This window comes from Hypanus sabinus, chromosome 5 (assembly GCF_030144855.1).
Source record: "Hypanus sabinus isolate sHypSab1 chromosome 5, sHypSab1.hap1, whole genome shotgun sequence".
Classification (NCBI taxonomy): Eukaryota; Metazoa; Chordata; class Chondrichthyes; order Myliobatiformes; family Dasyatidae; genus Hypanus; species Hypanus sabinus.
Genome location: NC_082710.1, coordinates 136813943 through 136839221, shown reverse-complemented (window position 1 = coordinate 136839221; position 25279 = coordinate 136813943). Strand labels below are relative to the sequence as shown.

The 25279-nt window shown below is 42.5% G+C and overlaps 1 protein-coding gene across 1 annotated transcript in view; it reads right to left on the bottom strand.

The window, feature by feature from the left end:
• LOC132393770 (kelch-like protein 1) overlaps positions 1 to 25279 on the bottom strand; it is a 220464-nt gene that overhangs the window by 172320 nt on the left and 22865 nt on the right. The window contains exon 2 of the mRNA XM_059969164.1: positions 18314 to 18450. Coding sequence (XP_059825147.1) covers positions 18314 to 18450 — 137 coding nt within the window. The remainder of the gene's footprint in view (positions 1 to 18313; positions 18451 to 25279) is intronic.

Sequence of the window (25279 nt, the reverse complement as noted above, 5' to 3'; positions counted from 1 at the left end):
ATTACTGCCTGATATATATTCCTTAACCAAATGTACCTGCTTTGGAATCCATCATCTTCACCCAGCACTGAATGTAACTTGCTGCAAATCTCTCAACCATGGCCCAGATTAATCCTTAGAGTTCTGGAACACACTCAGCTTTAATGGAATTGGACTTGGTGTGTCAATGCCCCATGTCATACACTAAAAAGGATGTCACCCAAGTAATATAGCTATCTTGTCAGAATCTTCCTAATAACACTTTCCACACAACAGCTGAATTCTTATCTGGGGCAGATTATCAGCTGGGAAGAATGTTCATGATAGGCATGTCAGGTAACTGAATGTTGCAAAATTTCAGATGGGTTGAATTCTATCCCATGGGAGATCGTATATCAGTCAACTTCAAATAAAACCCCATAAAGCTGACATTTTTAGCTTTTTGTTCATAACTCATTGAAAATCAGTCAGATATGGTCCTGATAAAATCTTTCATTCTGGGATGGGGTGGGGAGGTTTAAAAAATGGCTTTAACAGATTGTATTTGCATGGCCTATCTACGATCTTCAGTATACACACTGTTTAAAAAGTATTACTAATAAAAAACAGATTAAAAGATTAAAATTGATGACACGAGACTGCTGATGCTGGATATCTGAGGCAACACATACAGCAAGTCAGGCAGTACTTACGGTGGGAAAAGATCAGTCAACGTGATCATAATCAGGCAAAAGTCATGAAATCTATTGTTTTGTGGCAGTAGTACATTGAACTACATAATAATGTTAAAAACTAATTAATGAAGTATTACAAAAAGAGGGGAAAGACAATATTAAAGTAGTATTCAAAGGTTCAATGTCAATTCAGAAAACTGATGGCAGAGAGGAAGAAGCTGTTCCTGAAATGTTAAGTGGCTTCTGTACCACCTCCTTGATCACAGCAATGAAACGAGGGCACGTCCTGGGTAATGGGGGTTTTCAATGATAGACCTTCATCACCCAGGTGCTGCACAATTCCAGCACATCAAAGTCACCTGCACGGACTCTGTCTGCACATCTCCCTGCCTCTGCAAAGCAGCCAACATAATCAAAAACCCTACGCTCCCTCTGCAATCCCTCTTCTGACCCTCCGAGAGGAATCCAAATCAAGTTTATTATCGCCGGCATGTACTGTGAAGTTTGTTAACTTAGCAACAGCAGTTATACTATATATATATAATATAGAAGAAGAAGAAAAAAATAATGAAATAATAATAATAAATAAGTAAATCAATTAGAGTTTACATATATTGAATAGATTAAAAATCAAGTACAAAACAGAAATATATATTACAAAAGTGAGGTGGTGCTCATGAGTTAAATGCCCATTTAGGAATCAGATAGCAGCATGGAAGAAGCTGTTTCTGAATCACTGAGTGTGTGCCTTCAGGCTTCTGTACCGCCTACCTGATGGTAACAGTGAGAAAAGGGCATGTCCTGGGTGCTGGAGGTACTTAATAATGGATGCTGCCTTTCTGAGTCAATGCTCTTTGAGGATGCCTTGGGTACTTTGTAGGCTAGTACCCACGATGGAGCTGACTAGATTTACAAACCTCCAGAGCTTCTTTCGGCCCTGTGCAGTAGCTCCAACCTCCCATACCAGACAGTGATGCAGCCTGGCAGAATGCTCTTCAGGGTACATCTATAGAAGTTTCTGAGAGCATCTGTTGACATACCAAATCTCCTCAAATTCCTAAAGTGTAGTCGCAGTCTTGCCTTCCTTATAACTGCTTTGATATGTTTGGACCAGGTTAGGTCCTCAGATATTTTGACATCCAGGAACTTAAAACTGCTCATTCTCTCCACTTTAGATCTCTATATGAAGATTGGTATTTGTTCCTTTGTCTTACCCTTCCTGAAGTTCACAATCAGCTCTTTTGTCTTACTGACATTGAGTGCAAGGTTGTTGCTGTGACACCACTCCACTAGTTGGCATATTTCGCTCCTGCAAGCCCCATCATCACCATCTGAAATTCTACCAACAATGGTTGTATCATCAGCAAATTTATAGAAGGTATGGATGGCTAGCCACACAGTCAAGGGTTAGAGAGAGTAGAGCAGTGGGCTAAGCACTGAGGTGCGCCAGTGTTGATCGTCAGCAAGGAGGATATGTAATCACCAATCCCCTCAGATTGTGGTCTTCTGGTTAGGAAGTCGAAGATCCAATAGCAGAGAGAGGGACAGAGGCCCAGGTTCTGTAACTTCTTAATCAGGATTGAGGGGATGTTGGCATAAAATGCTGAGCTATAGTTGATGAACAGCATCTTGACATATGTGTTTGTGTTGTCCCGGTGTATGGGGTGTATGGGGTGTGTGGGAAGGGTAGCACCTCTAGATGGGGGGCTTGTTGCACTCCTTGGAGTGGCTGGTCATCTATTGGCTCCCACCAACGCCCAGCTTTCACATGTGGCTCCTCATAGCTATTTGCATGTGACAGCGGTCACACCCTGGGAAACGGCTTTGACAGGCCGGCTGAACCAGGTGAGGGTAGCCAACGGGTCTGAAACCCTTGGTGAGATAGGAATTTGCTCATCGCAGCATGCGGAGACTGCTTCGATGGATCAGGTGGAGGAAACCCCGGGGGTTCAACGGCTGAGAAAGCGTTGCAGCAGCGCATTGTGGAGTGCGTAGGGCGCGGCAGAGCACTTAAGAAGACGCGGCCATCCAACGCAGCCGAGGAAGTTGCCAGATGTTTCTTCGTGCCGCTGGATCCTGACTTCAGAGGCCGAGAGAGTGGGATTGTCTCTGTGCAAGGCTCTTCAACTTTTATATCTTTCACACACTGGTTACATGGTGCAATGGTCGGCTGCTGACACAGTGAGATCAGCGCCGGGCTCGAGAATGGAGGTTCCCAAGTTCGATCCAGTGACAGACAGCCCTGAGCGTGCTCTCCATCCGTGCCGGGTTGAGGTCGAGCTCACGGACTCGACCTCATAGAAAAAAGCATTGCCACCCTTGGACCACGAGAGACAACCATATATATATGTCCAGGTGTTCAAAGGTCATGTGAAGAGCCATTGACATTGTATCAGAGGCAATAGGCAAATTGCAATGGGTCCAGGTCCTTGCTGAGGCAGGAGTTCAGTGTCATCATGACCAACCTCTCAAAGCATTTCATCACTGTAGATGTCAGTGCTGCCAGGCGATAGTCATTAAGGCAGCTCATATTATTCTTCTTAGGCACTGGTATAATTGTTGTCTTTTTGAAGCAAGTGGGAACTTCTGCTCATAGCAGTGAGAGGTTCAAAATGTCCTTGGATACTCCCACCAGTTGGTTGGCACAGGTTTTCAGAGCCTTACCAGGTACTCGATTGGGACTTTACGCCTTGCGAGGGTTCACCCTCTTTAAAGACAGCCTAACATCTGTCTCTGAGACAGAGATCACAGGGTCATCAGGTGCAGCAGGGATCTACACAGCTGTAGTTGTGTTCTCCTTTTCAAAGCAGGCATTGAAGGCATTGAGTTCATCTGGTAGTGAAGCATCTCTGCCACTCATGCTACCGGGTTTCGCTTTGTAGGACGTAATGTCTTGGAAATGCCACCAGAGTTGTTGTATATCCGATGTCGCCTCCAACCTCGTGCAAAATTGTCTCTTCACCCTTGAAATAGCCCTTCACAAATCATACATGGATTTCTGGTACAGACTTGCGTCGCCAGACTTAAATATCACTGATCTAGCCTTCAGCAGATGACCTAACTCCTGGTTCACCCACGGCTTTTGGTTTGGGAATGTACAGTAAGTCTTTATCGGCAAACACTCATCCACACATGTTTTCATAAAATTGATAACAACTGCAGCTTACTCATCCAGGTTCGAAGATGAATCCCTGAATACAGTCCAGTCCACCAATTCAAAGCATTTCCGTAAGCGCTCCTGTGCTTCCCTTGTCCAATCCTTCTTCATCCTCACTGCTGGTGCTGCAGTCTTCAGTATCTGCCTGTACTCAGGGAGTAGAACTACAACCAGGTTATCAGACTTCCCGAAGTGGAACAGCACAGCAGGCATTCTTGATGGTGGTGTAACAGTGGTCCAGTGTGTTGTGTCCTCTGGTATTGCAAGTGAACTACTGATGGTAATTGCTTAGAGATTTTTTCAGACTGGCCTGGTTAAAATCCCCCAAAATGATGGGGTTAGGGTGCATTGTTCAGTGCACGTTGATCCCATTGCTCAGATTATCTAAAGCCTGGTTGATAATTGGCCTGAGGTGGAACATATACCACCACCAAAACGATCCTGGAAATCTCCTGTGGTAGGTAAAAAGGACAGCACTTAATAGCTAGATGTTCCAGGTCTGGTAAGCAGAACTGGGACAGCACTGATATAAACCCGTCATTCTGAATCACTGCATCCAGTACGGAAGGGGTTAACCAGGATTCCATGAAAGAAAGGACATACGCAGTCCTAATGTCCCTCTAATTCAGCACCCTAGCTCTGAGATCATTGATTTTAATCACTAGAAACTACACGCTCGCAAGCAAGATAGTCAGTATTGGGAGTTTAAAACCCCGTTTCCTTAAACACACTTGTATCCTTGAACTGTAGCCACATTTCCAACGTGGAATCTGGCAAGGAGTCCGTGCACAATCAGCATTGTTTCCGTCAGTTTTAAGCAGTAATAGTTCATTAAAATGTATTAAGACATCTTTGTTGACTGTACTGACCTTGAAAGCAGTTGTGATTTTTAGGTGCATCAGGCTGAAACAAGAATACTTAATCGTATCCATTGAGAGTTTTGCTGCCTCATGAGTTGCCTCCAGGTGCCCCGGAAAAAACAAAAAAACATACAGAAAATACAAAAGTTTGAAAGCACTTATCTTCAAGTTCAAGAACAGCTTCTATCTGGTGTTATAAGACTGGTGAACGATCCTCTAGAATGATAGGGATGGATTCTTGACTTCAAAATCTATCTCATTATGGCCTTCCACCATGACCGTTTCCCTGCACTACACTTGCCCTGTAACTGAAACGCATCATTCTGCATTTTTATTGCTTTCCCTTCTACTACCTCAATCCACTGAGGTGTTGCAATGAGCCATATGGATGGCGTGTAAAACACATATTCAGTACACGTTGCAATAATACTGGACAACTTTTTTCAAAAATGTTGCTTCTTCAGAATATTTCTTTGTTCATGACAGACTGCTTGAAGCTGAACACAAATATAATTTCAGACTATGTAGAAATTTGGAGAAACAAGGAATTAACTTTTGTTTAAGATAATTGCATAACAAATGCTGACTCTTGGCAATAGTTCAACTAAGCTAAAACTGTTTTGTTGATGATTTTCATTTGTACTCAGTGTCTGAGGCTTCTCACTTACATAAGTATCCAACAAGTGCTGGTGATGTGATGACACCTTCCTGTTCGACTGTTATTAACCTCTTTTAGGCTGTTATTGCTCTGGTGAAGCTCTGTTTAGTTTAGCTTACCACACCCTGCTATCACAGACACCCTGTGCAATACCACCATCACTTCTTAACTGGAGAGAATGAATGTGCAACTATTACTGAATAATATTACCATAACTCTTGCACTACCATCTTATCAGAGTGAACTTGGAAATCTTGTAATCTTTAACTTGTAAATTCTGTATGCCTTACTTTAAGGTAACTTTTTTTTTCTTTCTTCTCTTCTAATTTTTGTACTTCTGCGTACTTATAATGCTACTGTGACACTGTAATTTCTTTTGGGATCATTGAAGTATCTACCTGTATATTTATCTGATCAGCTAACATTCCAGTTGCTCTGATATCATTTCTCCATGACTGTCATGTCCTGGTGAAACGTTTCAATATGCTCGTCACTGAGAGCGCCAAGATTTTCAGGAAAGAAATCTAAATGGGCATGCAGAAAATGAATCTTCAGTGACATGTTGCCTATTATGCTTTTGTATGCCTGAAGCATATCAACCAGATGCACATAGTTTGGTGCTCTGCAGTTGCCAAGAAAATGCTCAATAACATCCTTGAATGTCTTCCGTGCAATTTTCTCTGGTCACACTACAAGTCTTGAGCTCATTGATGACCTGTTTGATTCGTGGAGCAACAAAAAAACACCTTCCTTAATCTTGGCATCATTTTTCTTTTTTTTAAACTCTTTTTATTGAGTTTTCAAATTATTACAGAAAGAAACAAAAATATATGCTTCCCCCTTCCCTTAGCCCCTCCCCCTAACATCCCTATAGAAAAAAAGAAAAAGAAAAAGAAAAAAAAAGAAAGAAAGAGAGATTGCCTGGATATCGGAAGATCCCCACATGCTCCACGGAGTACGTAATAACTTTAGTATATATATTTAATTCTTTCCCCAAATAACCAATTATTTTATCTTTGGAGCACCTATATATTTAATCCTGTCATTTGTAAATAAGGGCACCAAACTTACAAAAATGTTTCATATTTATCTCTTAAATTATAAGTAATTTTTTCAAGTGGAATACAGCTGGAAATTTCATTCTTCCAACGATCTATACTTAAGTATGAATCCGATTTCCAAGTAACTGCAATAGCCTTTTTGGCGATTGCCGGTGCAATTTTTATGAATTCTTACTGATATTTATTCCATTTGGGTTTCGATTTTGTCCCTTCAATATCGCCTAATAAAAATAATATTGGATTTTTTTGCATCACTTTTCTGACTTGAATTATGAATTGAGACAACAAATATAGGCAATTTGAAAAAAATATAGTGTGTGATTATGGAGATTTCATGGTAATTTTTATGATCAGCAGTCTGAGATCTGTAAGATACACCCAAAAGTATTCAGGAAGCAAAACCATTGTTGTCCGTGTAATAAATCAATTTACTAATATACAAATTATTTGTATATGAGACTAGCGACTTCCCTCTTAATAGAGTTGCTTTAACCTTCTCAATGTGTGGTATTAATACTGTGTTTGCTTTGAGGGAACTAAAGACAATTTTTACAGTAGTTATCATAAATCCAATAAAGTAAATTTGGTTCCTATGTATATTTTGTAACTTAAGGACGTGGAGTGAAGTAAGGCATGTCCAGTAGTGAATTGTGGCATTTACAAGTCTGCCTTCATGGTAGATAGTCTTCTTTATGTTTTCTTCTTTCTACTTAATAATTTATATTAATGTTTGAGGGAATTACTGTAAGCATTATAAAAGTAACATTGCTTGTTGTTCATCTATCTTTAGTTCAAGGAAATTGCAAGTGGTCAGATGCAAGTTTAATACAATAATCATCAAAACAGCATATGAACAAAAATATGCTGTCAGTGTTCTGCCAAATTTGTTGAACATTTGAAATTTTATCTAAGCTTTTCAGACACAATTGAAATTTTGTACTAAATGGTAGGTTAAAATGATGCTGGCTTTAAAGTCTTGGATCAATTACAGATCAGACAGGTTGCTTACATGGCAAGGAATAACGTCTCCTTCATGCTATTTTTCCAACCATGAGATTAAAGGAATCACTTTTATACCAACAGAAAGCTTTCAAGTTTTAATTAACACCTTCCAGAAGCACTACTTGTACAAGGAACCCCAACTTGACTCTTTATCAGGAAGGGCAATAGTTTGGCAGCTTAATTTCCAAGCCACCTCTTTGATTCTTTTGAAATCCTAGCAAACGCTTTAATTCAAGCCCAGCTTCTTATCAAGCCAGTACAGGTTTTTACCTTTGGCATTTGTCAAATATTTCTTTGCTCAACTATTCTTACAGCTCAATTTAACTTTAATTCATTGAACATATGAGCAACTTGTTGTATCTTGCAAAAACAGAAAACAACTATAAGACTGATGAACAGGAAAGTAATTGTTTGCATGCTTAAGTTTAAGTGTAAGATAATCTATAGGGCAAATTGTGGTACCAAAGCAAATTAGGGTTAATGAGACTGAATCCAACATTAAATCCTTTACTCCACAACTCTGATTATTGCAACTTTTGCAAACACCAATGTAGGAGCTATCTCACTCAGATGGGATTTCTTGCTGTCATTAAACATCTTTTATATCTTGCATTCAGTTACATTCCCTGCTCTTTTTCAACACAATTCATGAATAATGCACAGTGTAATCACATTTCCAAAATTTTAAGCTTCTTCAAAAGACCCTTTTGTTGTGAACTGTGCGACAGCAACACACATTCTGCAATCCAACACCTACATAATCCTTTTGTAAGACATTATGTTTAAAGAAGAGAATTTGTGCTGAACTGAAAAGTTGAAAACTTGAAAATCAAATTAAGTTGCACTATGACAGCTGATCATTATTTCCAATATAATTAATCTTCTCTCCTACACTAACAATACTATTTATTCACTTATTAAATACAGCTCAGAATAGGCCCTTTCAGCCCTACCCATGTTACCCAACAACCCCTAATTTAGTTGTAGCATAATAATGACCAATGATCTTACCAACACGGAGGAAGCTGGATTACCTGGAGGAAACCCATGTAGTCACAGTGAGAATGTACATATTCTTTACAGGCAGCAGCAGGAATTGAACCTGGGTCTCCTGCACTGTAAAGCATTGTGCTAACCACTACGTTACCATGCCGCCCTATTACATGCCACGCAGCGTTACAGCAAAATCTGTATTGAGAAGTTAAAATGTAGTTCGCACTTATCAGAAAGATATACATTAAAGAAAAGTATATTTTTATAGCACCTTTGCCATATTTTTCTGAATACCTGGAGATCCTTCAAGCCAATTTTCAAAGAGTAGTCTTGCATTGCAACACCTTCTACATGATCATGACAATGCAGGAATTGGAGTAGCCATTTTGCACAAGAAAGATCCCACTAACAGTAATCCAATATTGATAGGAAATATATTATGATTTCTAGGTAGATATTAAGAATGGTAGCAGATATCATGTGTCAACTGTTCCTCAGATTAGTGGTACAGATTTTTATACTCAGACAAGAGAGTGTGTAAAATCCATACCCCTAATTTGAGGGAAAGCTGACATGTTATCTCACTAGCCCAAGTGTAAAACACTCTAAGAAAAGACATGCTGGCACTGGAGGAAATCTAGAGGCGGTTTACAAGAATAACCCTGGGTACAATAATTTAAACATATGGGAAGCACTTGAAGCCTTTTAGCCAGTACAACTCACTAGAATTTAGAAGAATGGGGGGGGGGGGGGTTCTCATTGAAACCACCAGAATACTGATAGGTCTAGATATAGTGGACTTTGAGAGGATGTTTTGAATAATGGAGGACTCTAAGACCAAAGGGTTATAGCCTTAGCAACAAATTATGTCCTTTACAATAGAGGTAAGGAGGAGTTTCTTTAGCCAAAGGTAAATCTGTGGAATTCATTGTCACAGATGGCTGTGCAGGCCAGATTAGTAGGCATATTTAAAGCAAAGGTTGACAGACTTTGGACTAGTAAGGACACTAAAGATTATGGGAAGAAAGCTAGGAAAATGGGGTTGCGAGGGAAAATATGTCATCCATGATCAAATGGTGGAGCAAACTTGATGGGCCAAATGGCCTACTTCTGCCCCTATGACTTATGGTCTTATGGTCAGTGGCCATGCCCACGCAAACACAGAAATCATATTCAGTCTTTAAACAAAACTGCACAACTTATGTAGTGTTTTAATGTGGAATGATGTCTTCAGATGAGAATGAAAAAAACGAATGAAATACTTAGAAAGAAGTCAAAAAGCTAAGGCCTTAATTGTATAACTCCGTACTTCAGTTTTATGTCTCCTCTGAAAGACAGTTCCATCAGTAAGGCAACACTACACTAGAGTACTTGTTTGGAAGTTTAAGCTCACTTGCCTGAAGTGGGTCTTAAAATCAGATCCCAGAGATCTGGGTATTACCAAATCATGTTTCCCACAAAGCTCTGTGAAGCTTTGAAAAGAACGGCTTCAGGCACCAAGGTGGCATCTAATGGAGAAGGTTGGGGGGCAGTGTCAATCACAGCCCTCATTAAAGTCAGGCAGTTCTTTGACTGTGATGCTGCTGCAAGCAGAAGGACGCTGATGTCATGTAACGTAGAGGGGAGATGGGATGGAGACTAATTGAGGCAATCACAAGCTAAAGAAGTCAGAGGCCTCTGATGGAAGTGAGGGGGGAGGGTTTGCAGAGCCAGGGGCAAGCAAAGAATGTGAAGAGGGAGAAGGTGAAGTTTCTGAGGGTTAATGGCGCCTAATGGTGACTCTTTTGCTTGCATCTTTAGAAACAGCTATATTTGCATCTTTAAGATTTCTATTTTTCCCTTTCACGGTTCTTTGAAGGCCCTGACCTGGAGTTACATGCTGACTGCAGTTCTTAGCAGGAATGGGGCCTGCTCTCAGGGTTTCACAGCTGGCCATGAACCATGGCCAGCTGGAGAATCGTGTTTTTATGGATCTGGAGACAGGAGGATCAGAAGTCGGTATCCAACCAGAAGACGTGGAAGATGGAAGATCTAAGGCTGTGTGTCCAGAGACCCGAGATCTTTGGGCACAGAGCTTAGAAAAAGTGACGCTATGGATTTTTGACATAATAATCCATCGAGTTGTTTGTTAGGTCTCCCCTCTTGTTGTGAAGTGGAGACACCCCTTTCTCCCGTATTAGGGGCAGACAGAGCCTGTGGCATGTCGAATGCCAGGTGAACAATGTATTCTCTGGAACAGCATGCGGAGCTCCTCATACGAGCCGCCTTTGTTACAGGGATCAGGTCAGTGTACGTGCACCAGCGGCTGCTGGAAAATGTCGATCTTACCTTACGTTCGGCGATCGAGACAGCCAACATGCTGGAGGCTGCTCTGCACAACACTGATGCTGTCCAGCTGCGCGATCCCTCGCCGGTTCCGTAGACACCTCAGACCCCGCTGCCGCCGGTTCCCATGAGTGAATTCACCAACGCCGCTGCCAGTCGCGATTCCACGAACTCCCCGAACACGGCCACAGCTGCTGCCAGTTGCAAGCCCGTGCAGTGTTACTTCTGCGGACTCGAAAAGCACCCCCGAAAATGCTGCCCGGCCCAAGAAGCGACCTGTTCCAGCTGCGGGAAGAAGGGCCATTTCGCCGAGGTCTGTAAGTCTGAACCACAAGCGGGGTCGGGCAGCGCTGTGTGTGAGGCGTGGGGGCCGCCACCTTGGTCACCACCCTCTTGCCTGCCCGCCTCGTGCGAGGAATGGGGGCTGCCATCTTGCATGCCCGGATGGGGGCAGCCATCTTTGTCGGCGCCAACATGCCCCACCCCCTACCCACCCGTGCTTACCAGGCACCAAGATGGCAGTTCAACTCTGGCCTCCGTAACCTTCGACCAAAGCGCCCCACACCAGCTTGCAAGGTCAATGATGGACATCCTGGTGGAGGGGCACAGGACTAACTGCCTGTTTGACACGGGCAACACTGAGAGTTTTATTGACCCGGACACAGTGCAGCGCTGCGGACTCGTGACTCGGCCGGTAAGCCAGAGGGTCACCTTGGCTTCTGGGTCATATTCCACAGACATCCGGGTGGGTTGTATAGTGACATTGGTGGTGCAGGGCACAGAATATCGGAACTTTGCGCTACTGGTCATGCCTCAACTGTGCGCACCTGTGCTATTAGGGCTGGACTTCCAGAGCCACCTCGAAAATGTGACAATGGCATATGACGGGCCCCTCCTACCACTCACTGTCAGGAATCCTCAGTTCTGTGGGACTTCGCCATATACCCCGCTACTGACCACACACACGCAACGAACCACACATCCCACCCAGCACCATGCCAACAGCTGCGCTACTGACACCACTTGCAGCCTCTCCACCCTCAAGTTCCCTCCCCCACTGCTGTTCGCCAACCTGACCCCTGATTGTAAACCTGTGGCAACTAAAAGCAGGAGGTACAGCGCGGGGTCAGGGCCTTCATTCAGTCAGAGGTGCAGCGGCTGCTCAGGGAGGGGATCATTGAGTCAAGCACAGGCCCTTGGAGGTCCCCGGTGGTTGTTGTATGGGCCGGGCAGAAAAATAGGATGGTCGTGGACTATAGTCAAATCATCAATAGGTTCATGCAGCTTGACACGTACCCCCTACCCCGCATCGCGGATATGGTCAACCAGATAGCTCAGTACAAGGTGTACTCGACAATAGATATGAAATCTGCTTATCACCAGCTCCCCATCCGCCCAGAGGACCGCCCCTACACCACCTTTGAGGCGGGCGGCAGGCTCTATCACTTCCTGCGCGTCCCATTCAGTGTTACAAATGGTATCTCAGTCCTCCAGAGGGAAATGGACCGGATGGTGGACCAGTGCCAACTGAAGGCCACATTTCCCTATCTGGATAACGTCACCATCTGTGGTCATGACTGGTCGGATCACAACGCCAGCCTCCAACGATTTTTCCAAGTGGCCAAAGCCCTGAACCTTACTTATAATAGGGACAAGTGTGTGTTCGGAACCACCCGACTCGCTATCCTTGGGTATGTTGTGGAAAACCACCCTCAAAGCCCTCAGACGGTGCCTGGGCTTCTTTTCCTATTACGCCCAATGGGTCCCCCATTACGCAGACAGGGCCCGCTCCCTGGTCAAGTCTACCACTTCCCCCCTCTCTGCTGAGGCCTGCGGGGCCTTCAGCTGGATTAAAGGGGACATTGCCAAAGCAACGATGCATACGGTGGACGAGACCATTCCCTTCCAAGTAGAGAGTGACGCCTCTGATTTCGCGCTTGCTGCTACCCTCAATCAGGCAGGCAGGCCAGTAGTATTCTTTTCTCGTACCCTCCAAGGCTCTGAAATTCAGCACTCCACGGTGGAGAAAGAAGCCCAGGCATAGTGGAAGCTATTAAACACTGGAGGCACTATCTCGCCGGCAAAAGGTTCACCTTGCTGACCGACCAGCGTTCAGTTGCGTTCATGTTCAGCAACCAACAGCGGGGCAAAATCAAAAATGATAAAATTTTGCAGTGGAGAATAGAACTCTCCACCTACAACTGTGATATCCTGCACCGGCCTGGAAGGCTCAATGACCCCCCTGATGCCCTATCCCGGGGAGTGTGTGCCAGCGCACAGCTCGACCAGCTATACGCCCTCCATGCACATCTTTGCCACCCGGGGGGTCACCCGATTTTACCATTTCGTGAAAGCCCGGAACCTGCCGTACTCCCTTGAGGACATCAGGATGATGACCAGGGACTGCCAAGTCTGCGCTGAGTGCAAACCGCACTTCTACCGTCCTGAAAAGGTGCAACTTATCAAGGCCACCCGCCCCTTTGAGCGACTGAGTGTTGACTTTAAGGGCCCCCTTCCCTCCACCGACCGCAATGTCTATTTTCTCAACATTATCGACGAGTACTCGCGGTTCCCCTTTGCCATTCCCTGCCCCGACACCACTGCCACATCCTTCATAAAAGCCCTGCGCCAGCTCTTCACTCTGTTGGGATATCCCTGCAGTATCCACAGTGATAGAGGGTCCTCCTTTATGAGTGACGAGCTGCACCAATACCTGCTGGCTAGGGGCACTGCTACTAGTCGGACCACGGGGAAATGGACAGGTGGAGAAGAAGAATGCCACAGTGTGGAAGGCCACACTTTTAGCCCTTAAGTCAAAAGGGTTGCCGGTCTCTCGATGGCAGGAGGTCCTCCCTGAGACACTCCATTCTATCCACTCCCTGTTATGTACGTCCACCAATGCCACCCCTCATGAGCGCCTATTCTCTTTTCCCAGGAACTCTGCCACTGGGACCACCCTACCAGCTTGGCTGACGTCCCCAGGGCCACTGGTGCTCCGGAAACATGTGAGGAGCAATAAATACTCCCCGCTGGTCGAGAGGGTTCACCTTCTACATGCGAACCCCCAGTATGCTTACGTGGTCTTACCTGATGGGCGGGAGGACACGGTCTCTGTCCGTGACCTGGCGCCTGCAGGAGCAGCAGACCACTACCCCGAACACTCCACAGTAACTATGAACCCTGTACCTGAGGTGAAACCGCACACACCGAGCCCTACACAGACTCCTCACAATACTCCTATACCGGGCGTCTCGTACCCACATATACCAGGTGCCTCACACACGCATGATGGATCACTGATGCCTAGTGGGCTGACACCTCCAGTTAGGCCGGAACCAGCACAACCACTGTCTCCAGTGCAATCACCACCAGCTCCTGTGTAATCACCACCACCGGCACCTGTGCATCACAGCCAGTGCTACGTAGATCGCAGTGACAGATTCGACCACCTGATAGACTTAACCTGTAAATATACTTGTAAGAAACTTCGCCCCATGGGGACTCTCTTTTAAAACAAAGGGGGGTGAATGTGGTGAACTACATATACCTGTCTGGACATGCCCCCTGCTGACTGCTCCTGTGGCTCCTCCCACAGACCCCGGTATAAAGGCGATTGAGGCCTGAGCCTGGCCCTCATTCTCCATGATGTAGTATGGTGGTCAACTACTGCTTGTTCTTTCTTCCAGTCAATTAAAGCCGATATCTCGCCTTCACGTCTCAGAGAGAGTTATTGATGGTGCATCAGTACTGCAAGTCTGTGCCTTTACTGTTGCCTTGCTCACACGTTTTTTGCCAGTGGAGGGAGGGAGGATTGTTGATTGCTGCCATTTACACACAAGAGGTAGGAGAGCTGGTGGGGACTTTGGGGTTCTAACATTTAACTATCATTCATTCTTTGGGGGCACTCCTCTGTTTTTGTGGATGGTTGAGATGAAAAAGCATTTCAGGATATTTATTGGATACATTTTTCTGGCATTAAATGTACCTTTGAACCCTTTGAGAGAGTGAGGAAGTCAGTCGTAGGAGGAGGCTTGAGCTCCACAGGAAGAGCCCAAGAAGAAAAGATACAAATGAGACTTCTCATAGTGAAAGAGCCATGCATAGGATTGTTAAATCTTAATGTCCTTGGAATACCCAATAACAAGCTCTCCAGGGATATGTCATCCAATATTCACAGAGAGCAGTGCCAGCAATGTCTGTAATCTGCAACAAATTTGTATCAGTTTAGCTCATAACAAGAAGTGCCTGGTTAAATTTCCAAAGTGAAATGATGCTGACAAAGTCTATTAACAGTCACACAATTAGCACTAAGTGACTGAATGCATATGGCCTAGTGCAATCATCTCTTTTACCTTTGCTTGTAAATTAGGTGGAAGTCATTAAAAGACTAAAATTTATTTGTGCTGCATAGTTGTACAGCTGGTAACCAGAATCAGAATCAAGTTCAAAATCATCGGCATACTGTATGTTGTGAAATTTGTTAACTTAGCGGCACCAGCACAATGCAATACATTATAATAGAGAAAAGACCTATGAATCACAGTAAATGGATATGGATATCTATCTATATATATATATATGTATGTATGTGTATATATGTATGTATATATATTATAGTATGTATACTATACAGACATATATATAATATTTTATTTAAATAAGTGGTGCAAAAAATAAAAATAAAAAAGTGATTATGAGTTCAATGTCCATTCAGAAATCAGATGGCAGAGGGGAAGAAGTTGTTCCTGAATCACTGAGTCTGTGCCTTCACATTTCTGTACCTCCTTCCTGATAGCTGCAATGAGAACAAAGCATGTCCTGGTGTTGAGTGTCCTTAATGATGCGTGCTGCCTTTCTGAGGCATTGCTCCTTGAAGATGTCCTGGATACTATGAAGGCTAGTGCTCATGATGGAGCTGACTTAGTTTACAACTATCTGCAGCTTACTTCGATCCTGTGGATTAGCCACCCAACCCCCACCCCCATACCAAACAGTGAGGCAGTCAGTTAGAATGCTCTCCATCGTACATCTATAGAAATTTTTGAGTGTTTCAGGTGATATAACAAATCTCAAACTTCTAATGAAATATAGCTCCTGTTGTGCTTTCTTTGTAGCTGCATCGATACACCGTGCCAGTGATCCTGAGCACTGGAATCTCTGTGTGGAGTCTGTTTTTCCTGTGACCATATGAGATCTCCCCCTCCCCCCCACTTTCAAATCTCTTACTATCTCTTCTTTCAGTTAGCCCTGATGAAGGGTCTCAGCCTGAAGCATCGACTGTACTTCTTCCTATAGATGCTGCCTGGCCTGCTGCATTCCACCAGCATTTTGTAGGTGTTGCTTGAATTTCCAACATCTGTAGGTTTGCTTGTGTCCTCTGGGTGTTCTGGTTTCCTCCCACATTCCAAAGCTGCCCAGGTTGGTTGGTTAATTAGTTATTACAAATCACCCCTAGTGTGTAAGTGCATGGTAGATCTCAGGAGTTGAAGGAAATCATCCATTTATATTTAGATTATCTTTTTCCTGTAAATGCTGCTTATCTGACACTATGTACATGTGATGCTGCGGCAGTACGCTTTTCATTGCACCTGTGCATACATGTACTTTTGCATGTGACAATATATGTCACTTTATATTTGAAATGCAGGAGGAAGAAAACCGGTTCAGTGTGAGAATAAGGTGGATTAGTTCTCGTTGCCCCTGTGGTCTCATTCAGCCAATGGGTCTGATTCAGTGCTCTGCCACTCTGTGACTATGATTTGAAATACTGGTACTTCTGCCATCACATGACAGTTATGTTCCTGGAAAACCTCACATAATAGAAAAATCTGGTTAACAGAGCAATCAGTAGCTTCCTTCAAAGCACAGCTTGAAATAGGTTTTCTCGACCAACCTATGTGGCTGCATAATTCCACTAGGGTTTCCTAATCAGTTGATCGTGGTATAACCAATTCTCATTATGGAAACACACATTGTAAAAAGGCCATCTATATCTTTAATAGCAAATACCTTTGAACATAGCAAGCCACAAAGAAATTCTTGCACCTATCATGATACAAGAGGAGGTTAATCTGCCCAATAGATCTATGCTATGTCCCAGGAGAACAACCTCATTCACTTCATTCCCATCTTCTTATAGAGTCCTGCACCTTGTTGCAAACACCTATGAACTCCCTTTTGATTCTTTTACAATTAACTGAAGCCAGCTCACAGTAGGGACATGTTCAGCACAACTTTGTGGGCCGAAGGGCTTGTATTGTGCTGTAGGTTTTCTATGTTTCTAGCCAGCTGAATTTCCAGTATATTTTAGGAGTTACAGCACCAAGAGGAAAACCACACAGGGTCAGGGAGAACATGTGAAGTCCACATGGACAAATCTAGAGATCAGGATCAATCCTTGATTGATGGAACTGTCAAACAGCAGCACTAACTGGTGCACTACTATGCTAATCTACTTACAGTCAACAAAGTTTACCCAGGGAAGCAATGGCTAACACCAAAGGACATCCTGTTAAGGTGAGTGAGGAAAGCTTAGGGGACATGTCAGAGGTAGGTCTTTTACACTTCGTAAAGAGGTAGATCTTCTTCACATGGTAAGTAGGTGAACACAATGCTGGGGATAGTGGTAAAGTTCAAAGATAAAAGTACATTTGTCATCAAAATGTACAATCCTGAGATTCGTATTCTCCACCGACAGCTATGAAACAAAGAAAACCATGGAACCATTAAAAAAAACATAACCCCTCCCATGCACAAAAAAAAACAAATAGTGTAAATGGTAATGAGGACAACAAACTCCCCTCCCCTCATGCACAAAAAAAAAACCCAAGGCTGATACTTTAGTGGCAATTAAGAAACTATTAAATGGATGAAAGAGAAATGGAGGGTTATGGTCAGCCTAGATTGGGATTAGATTGTTTGTTGAGTAGGGTAATCATTGTCACAACACCATACCCCCCAAAGGTCCTTACTGTACTGCATTGTTTTAAGTGCTATGTTCTAATGATTATTTTTGACTCCAGGGAAATCACATTTTCAATGCAAATCATATCAAAGCAAAATAGTGTCAATGTTAGAAATCAAAAATATAGAACAAATAAAATCCTGGAGATACTCAAAAGGTCAGGCAGCACCAGTAGAGGGAGATCATGTTTCAGATCAATTAACTTTCATAATGACCAGTTGAAGGTCATTTACCTGAAATATAAAAACTTCAGAACCCCCAGGATTAGTCCATTTGGCCCCTTCAGATGGATCTACCATGGAACAAGATTGCAACTGACTCCATGTCACAAGCCCATTCTCCTTCAATCTCAATTTCTAGATTATCCTGAATTCTGCAAAAAATCTATTCATTTCAACACCAAATGCTGAGCATCCACAAGAATCAGTGGATAAAGAAAACAGAGATTCATAACCCACAAACTGAAGGGATTCCTCATCATCCCAGTTCTATACATCCATCCATGTAATGTAGTCCAAAGCTTCCAGTCAGGGGAAGACACCTACCAGTGACAAGAATGCCACGGTGTTTCTCCCTCCTCAGATATTACCTGACTTGCTAAGCATTTCCATCACCTGTCTGTTTACATTTATGTGCTTACCTGTGTAAGCAAATTGGACGAGATCCCAGAGTGCAGTGGGATCTATCCCCTCCATTTTGATTTCCTCTTGTTTTGCTTCACAGACATCACTTGTGAACATGGCAGCGAAATAGTCTGAAACAGCACTAAGAACGAGTCTGTAAAAACAAATTACAACAAGAAGTGAGCTAAATTAATTCATTTTTAATTGGTTGTGAGGATTTAACTGAAGGAATGCATTGCTTGAAAACAAAACTTAAAAGGCACAACTCTGGGACTATAAAGTCTTTCAGGTAATTGTAACCTTTATTGAGAAATAAAGTGACTGGTTATTAAGATAATAACATTTCCATTTATCATAATAAACATCAAGCCATATTTACTTCATGTATCCAAGATGTACAGTATGCCTGGAAATTTTATGGCGTTGAAGTACTATGCAATAAAAAACAAGATTTAATCCAGAGTAAATCACATATAAATACATATTCAGGTTAAGATGTCAACTTTGATCAACAGTTCCTGTTGGGAGAACTTTTATGGCTCCAGCACAATTTCTGCATTAAAAACACAGTGGATGCTCTCTGAGTGGAGTTTGCCTGTTCATCTTGCATGCGCTTCCTCCAGATGCAGATGGTAGATTAAATGGGTATAGACACTTTATGGTTGAGTTATGGAATATGGGGGAAGGGTCGATGGATGGTTGTTAATGTAAATTATAAGAAAAATAAATGGTTCAGGATAATCAACATGGACTCAATGGGTCAAAGGGCATAATCACTAAGCTGGTGCTCTCTATGACCCAGAAACATAATTCCCCTGTTCAACACTAACCATGAAGGGTTGTAGGGGACATTTTAGTGCACAATCCCAGGGCATATGACCCTGTGCTGAGTAGCTATAAAGTTTTAGAATCAGTCAGCGAGGAAACAGGACCTTCAGCTCAAATGGTCCACACCAACCAAAAATCCAATCCAAGCTTGTCCCACTTGCCTATGATCACCCCCATACCCTTCCAAACTTTTCCTACCCATCTAACTCTGCAAATTATTGTTGGGTGATGAAGCTTGAAGGACTTGAGAAATTCCATGCTATATCTCAATAAATAAATAAAAATGCCTTTTAAATGTTGTCATTTGCCTGTCACAGCCACATCCTCTCACAGTCCATTTCATGTACAGACAACTTTCTTTGTAAGAAAAGTTGCCTCTCAAATTCCTACAGAAACACTGTTCTCTTTTTCATGATTTCTCCATCCTGGGCAGAAGACTGTGTGCATTCACCCTATCTATGTTCCTCATTATGTTGTACACCTCAGTAAAGTCTTTCTTCAGTCTCCTAAGCCTCATGCCTTCATTTCTCAGTTTCATGACTACCCTACCCAGTCTGCTGGTCTGCTCCTCACCACATCCCTAATTCTCAGGACAGCTCCTGATCTCCCTGTTGTCTACATACTCAATTTTGTTCACAGAGTGCCACTCTGCTTCCCTGCACATTCCTGATTAACTCACATCAAACCTCAAACCAAAAGGATGAAGGAAGGGAGAGAGGGAGGGGGAAGGGGAGGGAGACTGAGAATTGGAGTACTGCACAGATGTAACAGAAGCATTCCTGTGCAGGTCCAGTGAAGAACTTTAAAAAACAGGAAGTTTTTCAACAGGAATTGTCAATTGGAGAGGGAGATGAGTATTGGAGTACTTTGCAGATCTAACAGAAGCATCCCCTTGCAGGTCCAATAAAGAGCTTTAAAAAGCCAGTCTTTGTAACAGAGAGATTTTGCCTAGCAGAGTGATCATCATGGGAGCAGCTGTCGACGGAGTAGCCTGAGTCAAAGTAGCAAGGCTTTGGCGGGTAGAGATGGAGGCAATTTAAGTAGGTAAGTTCATTCTTTATTTCTTATTCTCTGAGTTAACTCTTGAGAGAATAGGCGGTACGTCTGCACTGCCAGTGTTCTGTTCTGGTTGCCAGACATGGGAATTCCAGGAGACTTACAGCCTTCCCGATGGTCACATCTGCATCAGGTGCATCGAGATGAACTTCTTAGAGATTGTGTTAGGAACTGGAGCTGGAGCTCGATGACCTCGAGCTTTTTAGGGAAAGTGAAGACATGATAGTGAATACATGGAATGCTCTGCCATAGGCGGTTGTGGAGGCCAAGTGGGTGGGTATATTTAAGGCGGAAGTTGAGCATATCCTGATCAGTCAGGGCATCAAAGGATATGGTGAGAACACAGGAATATGGGGTTGAGTGGGCTCCAAGATCAGCCATGTTGGAATGGCAGAACAGACTTGATGGGCTGAATGGCCTAATTCTGCTCCTATGCCTTATAATCTTAATTTGAAAGGCACGTCTTCTGCCTCATAAATAAGCAGCTAGTAACTTTATATAGAAGTCCCAGACAGGCCCCGGTTGCATAACGATTTTTATCTACTTGCCATTGCTGTTGTATTACATTGAGACCATTGCATACCAGTTTGGGGAAAGAGTTAGAAAGCTTGAAGGGGATCTGAAAAAGAACTTTTCCACTCTGAAGTTGGCTCAAATTGGAACTCACTACTTGAGATGACGGTGGAGGAAAAGTCTTTCACAGTGCCATGGTAACATAGCAGTTAGCGCAACACTATTACATCGGAGTTCAGAGTTCAATTTCAACATCGTCTGTAAAGAGCTTGTACGTCCTCCACCTGACTGCATGGGTTTCCTCCAACTGTCCAAACATAAACTGGTTAGTAGGTTAACTTTTCATTGTAAATTCTCGTGTGATTTAGTGGTGTAAATATGATGGGTTGCTGGACGTTACAGCTCACTGGGCTCGAAGGGCCTGTTCTGTGTCATATGAATAAATAAATTTAGAGGTATCAGGACAAGCATTTGAATGACCAAGGTATAGAAACCTACAGTAGATGGGAAATGGACTTAGTATAAAGATGATTTGTATGGACATAGTGAATGGAAAGGCTGATTATGTGCTCAGTGAATCTATTGATCACACAGCCTAAAATGCAGTGGAATTTTCAGGTGATGATACCTCCACTTGTGCAGCAATATTAAAGTTCTACAAATAACATTCCTGTTGATTAAACCACCAAAGTGAACAATTAACAAAATACAAACAACGGGGCCAACTTCTATTATCCCTCTTACTGACAAGCTAAGGTTAAAGCGATGACCAGAATCATAAACCCTTTTGAGTTTTGCTTCCAATCGATGTCAAGTTTTAATCCCTTTTGGCACCATTCCTTCAGCTAAAATTCATCTCACCCCTAAAGTTAAAATTTCATCCACTTTTGCATAGTCACTGGAATATCACAAGATTCTAATGTGGGCTATGTGGACAAAATGCATATGCTATTTTTTAAAAAATCTATTTTCTGTTATACAAAAGGAAATCATTGCAGGGGCCAAAAATTTTTAGTTACATTTCTATTTCAATAATATAAACCAAAAATGCTGGAAATACTCCAAAAATCAGTCAGTATCAACGGGAAGAGAAACAGTTAATATTCTGAGTCAAACACCTTTATTAATAAAGTTCAAAGCAAATTTATTATCAAAATTCATAAATGTCACCATATCCAACCCTGAGATTCGTTTCCATGTGGTCATACTCAGTAAATTCAATAACCATGATCGAATCAACAATAGACCACACTCAACAATGCAGAGAACCAGTGTACAAAGATAAAAGAGCGGAAATAGTAACAACAAATAAATAAGCAAAAATATCAAGAACATGAGATGAACAGTCCTTGAAAACGAGTCCATTGGTTGTGGGAACAGTTCAATAATGGGCCAAGTGAAGCTGAGTGAAGTTATCCCCTTTGGCTTGAGAGCCTAATGGTTGAGGGGTAGTAACTGTTCCCGAACATGGTAGTATAGGTCCTGAGGCTCCTTTTCCCTTCTTCCTGATGGCAGTAGTGAGAAGAGATCATGACCTTTGTGGTGGAGGCCACTGATAATGTATGCTGCTTTGCTGCAGCAGCCTCCTTGTAGATCAATGGTGGGAAGGGAAGGCTGTAATGAAGCTAGTCAATATACTTTGCACTATGCATCTATAGAAGTTTGTCAAGTTTTAGATATCATGTCAAAGTCTTCGCAAACTCTGAAGGAAATTGAGGTGCTGCTGTGATTTCTTAGCAATTGCACTTACATGCTGGGCCCAGGACAGGTTCTCTGAAATGAAAATACTGAGGAATTTAATATTGCTCTTCAGACTGATCCCCCGATGAGGACTGGTTCACGTGCCTCCTGAAGTCAATAACCAACTCCTTGGTTTTACTAACACTGAGTAAGAGGATGTAAATTAAATATGTTTCTCCTTCCACAAATGCTGTCTTCCCTGCTGAATGTTTCCAGCATTTTCTGTTTTACTTTACACTTACTGCATTTGAGTTCCTTTGATTTCCATTTCTACTTTGATACTGCCTCAATGTTGATTATAAACAATTAAAAATAAAAATAATATACTGGCATTTGAAGATGAAATAAAATTTTCATTACTCTCAAACGTAGCCCATTAAACAGAAAATATTTCATGACACATGAAAAGTAAACTTTCAAAGTCTCTGCATGAAATAGTTTCCATAGTACATGATGAGCATCCACTTCTGTAGTATTAAATTCAAGCCAGCCCCTGTAATATTAAATTCAAACATCAAATGTACTGTACCTATATTCTTTCCTATGAATGACAAAGCTAGTTTCCTTTCTCTCTCTCTCTCTACTTTCAGTAATTCTGTTTTATATCAGTCTTTTATGCCAGTCTTACGTGATTTATATGCTATTCATTAAAATACAGTTACAATATCAAGAGATTTTTACGTTACTTTCCTACTTACAAGCAAAATCAACCAATAGATGACTGTAAAGATGGGGGATTAGTAATCATAAGAAATAATGGACAATAAATAGAAAGAAAGCAGTCTTGCTGAAAGCATAGCACAGATGCATTGATTTTCACACAGAATACAGGCAGTGAATTGTGAGAATCAAGCCAGTTTCATTTTCGTGGAGAACATATGCACGGTTGGCAATATTCCAACTAAGGTGGCTAAAAAGTGTGTTGTGTCGTGTTATAGATTTTGCTTATGGGAGTGAAGGACATATTCAGTTTCACATGACGTCCATGCTCTCCTGATCTGCATTTTGCGACTCCCACATTCTTTCATCTGTGTTCTTTAGTCAGTGGTCTCATTCTCCAACTGCTCCCATTCACTCAATGACCAGATAAACGTGCTTACAGCTTATCATTATGATCACCACAATTGAAGACACCCCTTTGCCCATACTTCCTGTAGCTTAATAATTTTCTTTTGTCTCCATCCCAGTTCTGACAAGTCTTCAACCTGAAAAATTGACCCTATTTCTTTCCCCACACATAACCTGCTGAGTATTTTCTCCACTTGAGCCTTTGTTGCATTTTTTTTTGTTGTTATTTTCATGATACATTTTGGCTATTCAGCCCAACAAGCATATGCTAGTTTCTCATAGAACAATCCCATCAGTCACATTCCCTATTCTTTCCTATAACTTTACAAGTTATTCCCTTCCAGGAGCCTATTCAATATACAATATTCAATAGAATTCTGTTTCTATCACAGGTAGGGGAACTGAATTCCTGATATGTAACTCCTCCGGTAAATACACTATCTATCTGCTTGCCTCATATTTGTACCGTTATATCAGCATTTTAAATATTTGTCCCTAGTCTTTGACCATTAGTAGAGGAACAGATACTCTCTATTTATTCCACCTAAACCTCTCTTGATTAGGAGTAGCTCTATTAAATCTCTTAGCCACCATAATCTCAGGGTCAGGTTCAGATACAGACAGGAAAAGTTATGCAAGGGCATGTCCTGGATGTTGCTAGAAGTGTTTGAGGCAGGTGCAGCAGTATCATTTAAGAAGCAATTGAAGAGGTACCTGGAGGAGCGAGGCTTGGAGGGATGTGGGTTGTACACTCTAATTTAGAAATCAGTGTCAGCATTGACTGGGTGTGCCAAAAGGCCTTTATCACTGCTACATTGCTGTATGACAGTACACTGCCTGGACCATAGGGCTTTACTTATAAAGGAGATATTGGATAGGTTGGGCTTACTCTCACTGGAACCTTGAAGGTTGAAAAGTGATCTCAAGAAGATTTATAAAATTATGAGCAAAGATAGATATTCAGAGGTATACCTATCCTGGATAAGTTTAAATTGTCTCTTCAAAAGAAGCTCAGTGTGACCCTCTCTCACTGATCCCCCTCTGTGACCTCTGCTGTTCTCCAACTCATCGACCACATGCTCACCCAGACTCACTCCCATCACATTCTAGTTTATTCTCCTTCCACTCCCCCACCACCTTATTTTGGCATCTCCCCCTTTCCTTTCCTGTCCTGAAGAAGAGTGTTCGCCCAACACATCACCTGCTTATTAATTTCCATAGAAGCTACCTGGCCTGCTGAGTTCCTCCAGCATTTTCTGTGTGTTGCTCTAAAATCCAGCATCTACAGAATCTCTTGTGTTCATGATACTCTGAGCCTTTTCCCTAGACAGCGGGCATTTAAAACTGGAGGACACAACTTTAAGCTGAGAGGGGGAAAATTTTAAATAAGTTCTGAGGGGCAAATTTTTCACACAGGGAATGGTGAGCAAATGTAACAAACTAGTTTCAACAGATGGTTTGAATTAGGTAATATTATACCATTTAAAGATCAATTCAATAAGAAAGTGGGCATAATATATGCAAATTGGATTAACATAAGCAGGCATCAAAATGACATGAAGTAGTTGGGTTGATGGGCCTGTTTCTGTGAACTCTAGGAGGAGGTCATACCTCCAAAAGTAACCCTTAAGCATCCCCAGAGTTGGCCAATATTTCTCATCTATTATCCAGGATCTGAGAGTGCCTGCAAAATCCACCGTTTATTGCCCATTCCCAAATGCCCAGAAGAATTTGGTGGTGAGCTACCTGAACTGTTTCTGCAGTTCCAGCAAAGTTAT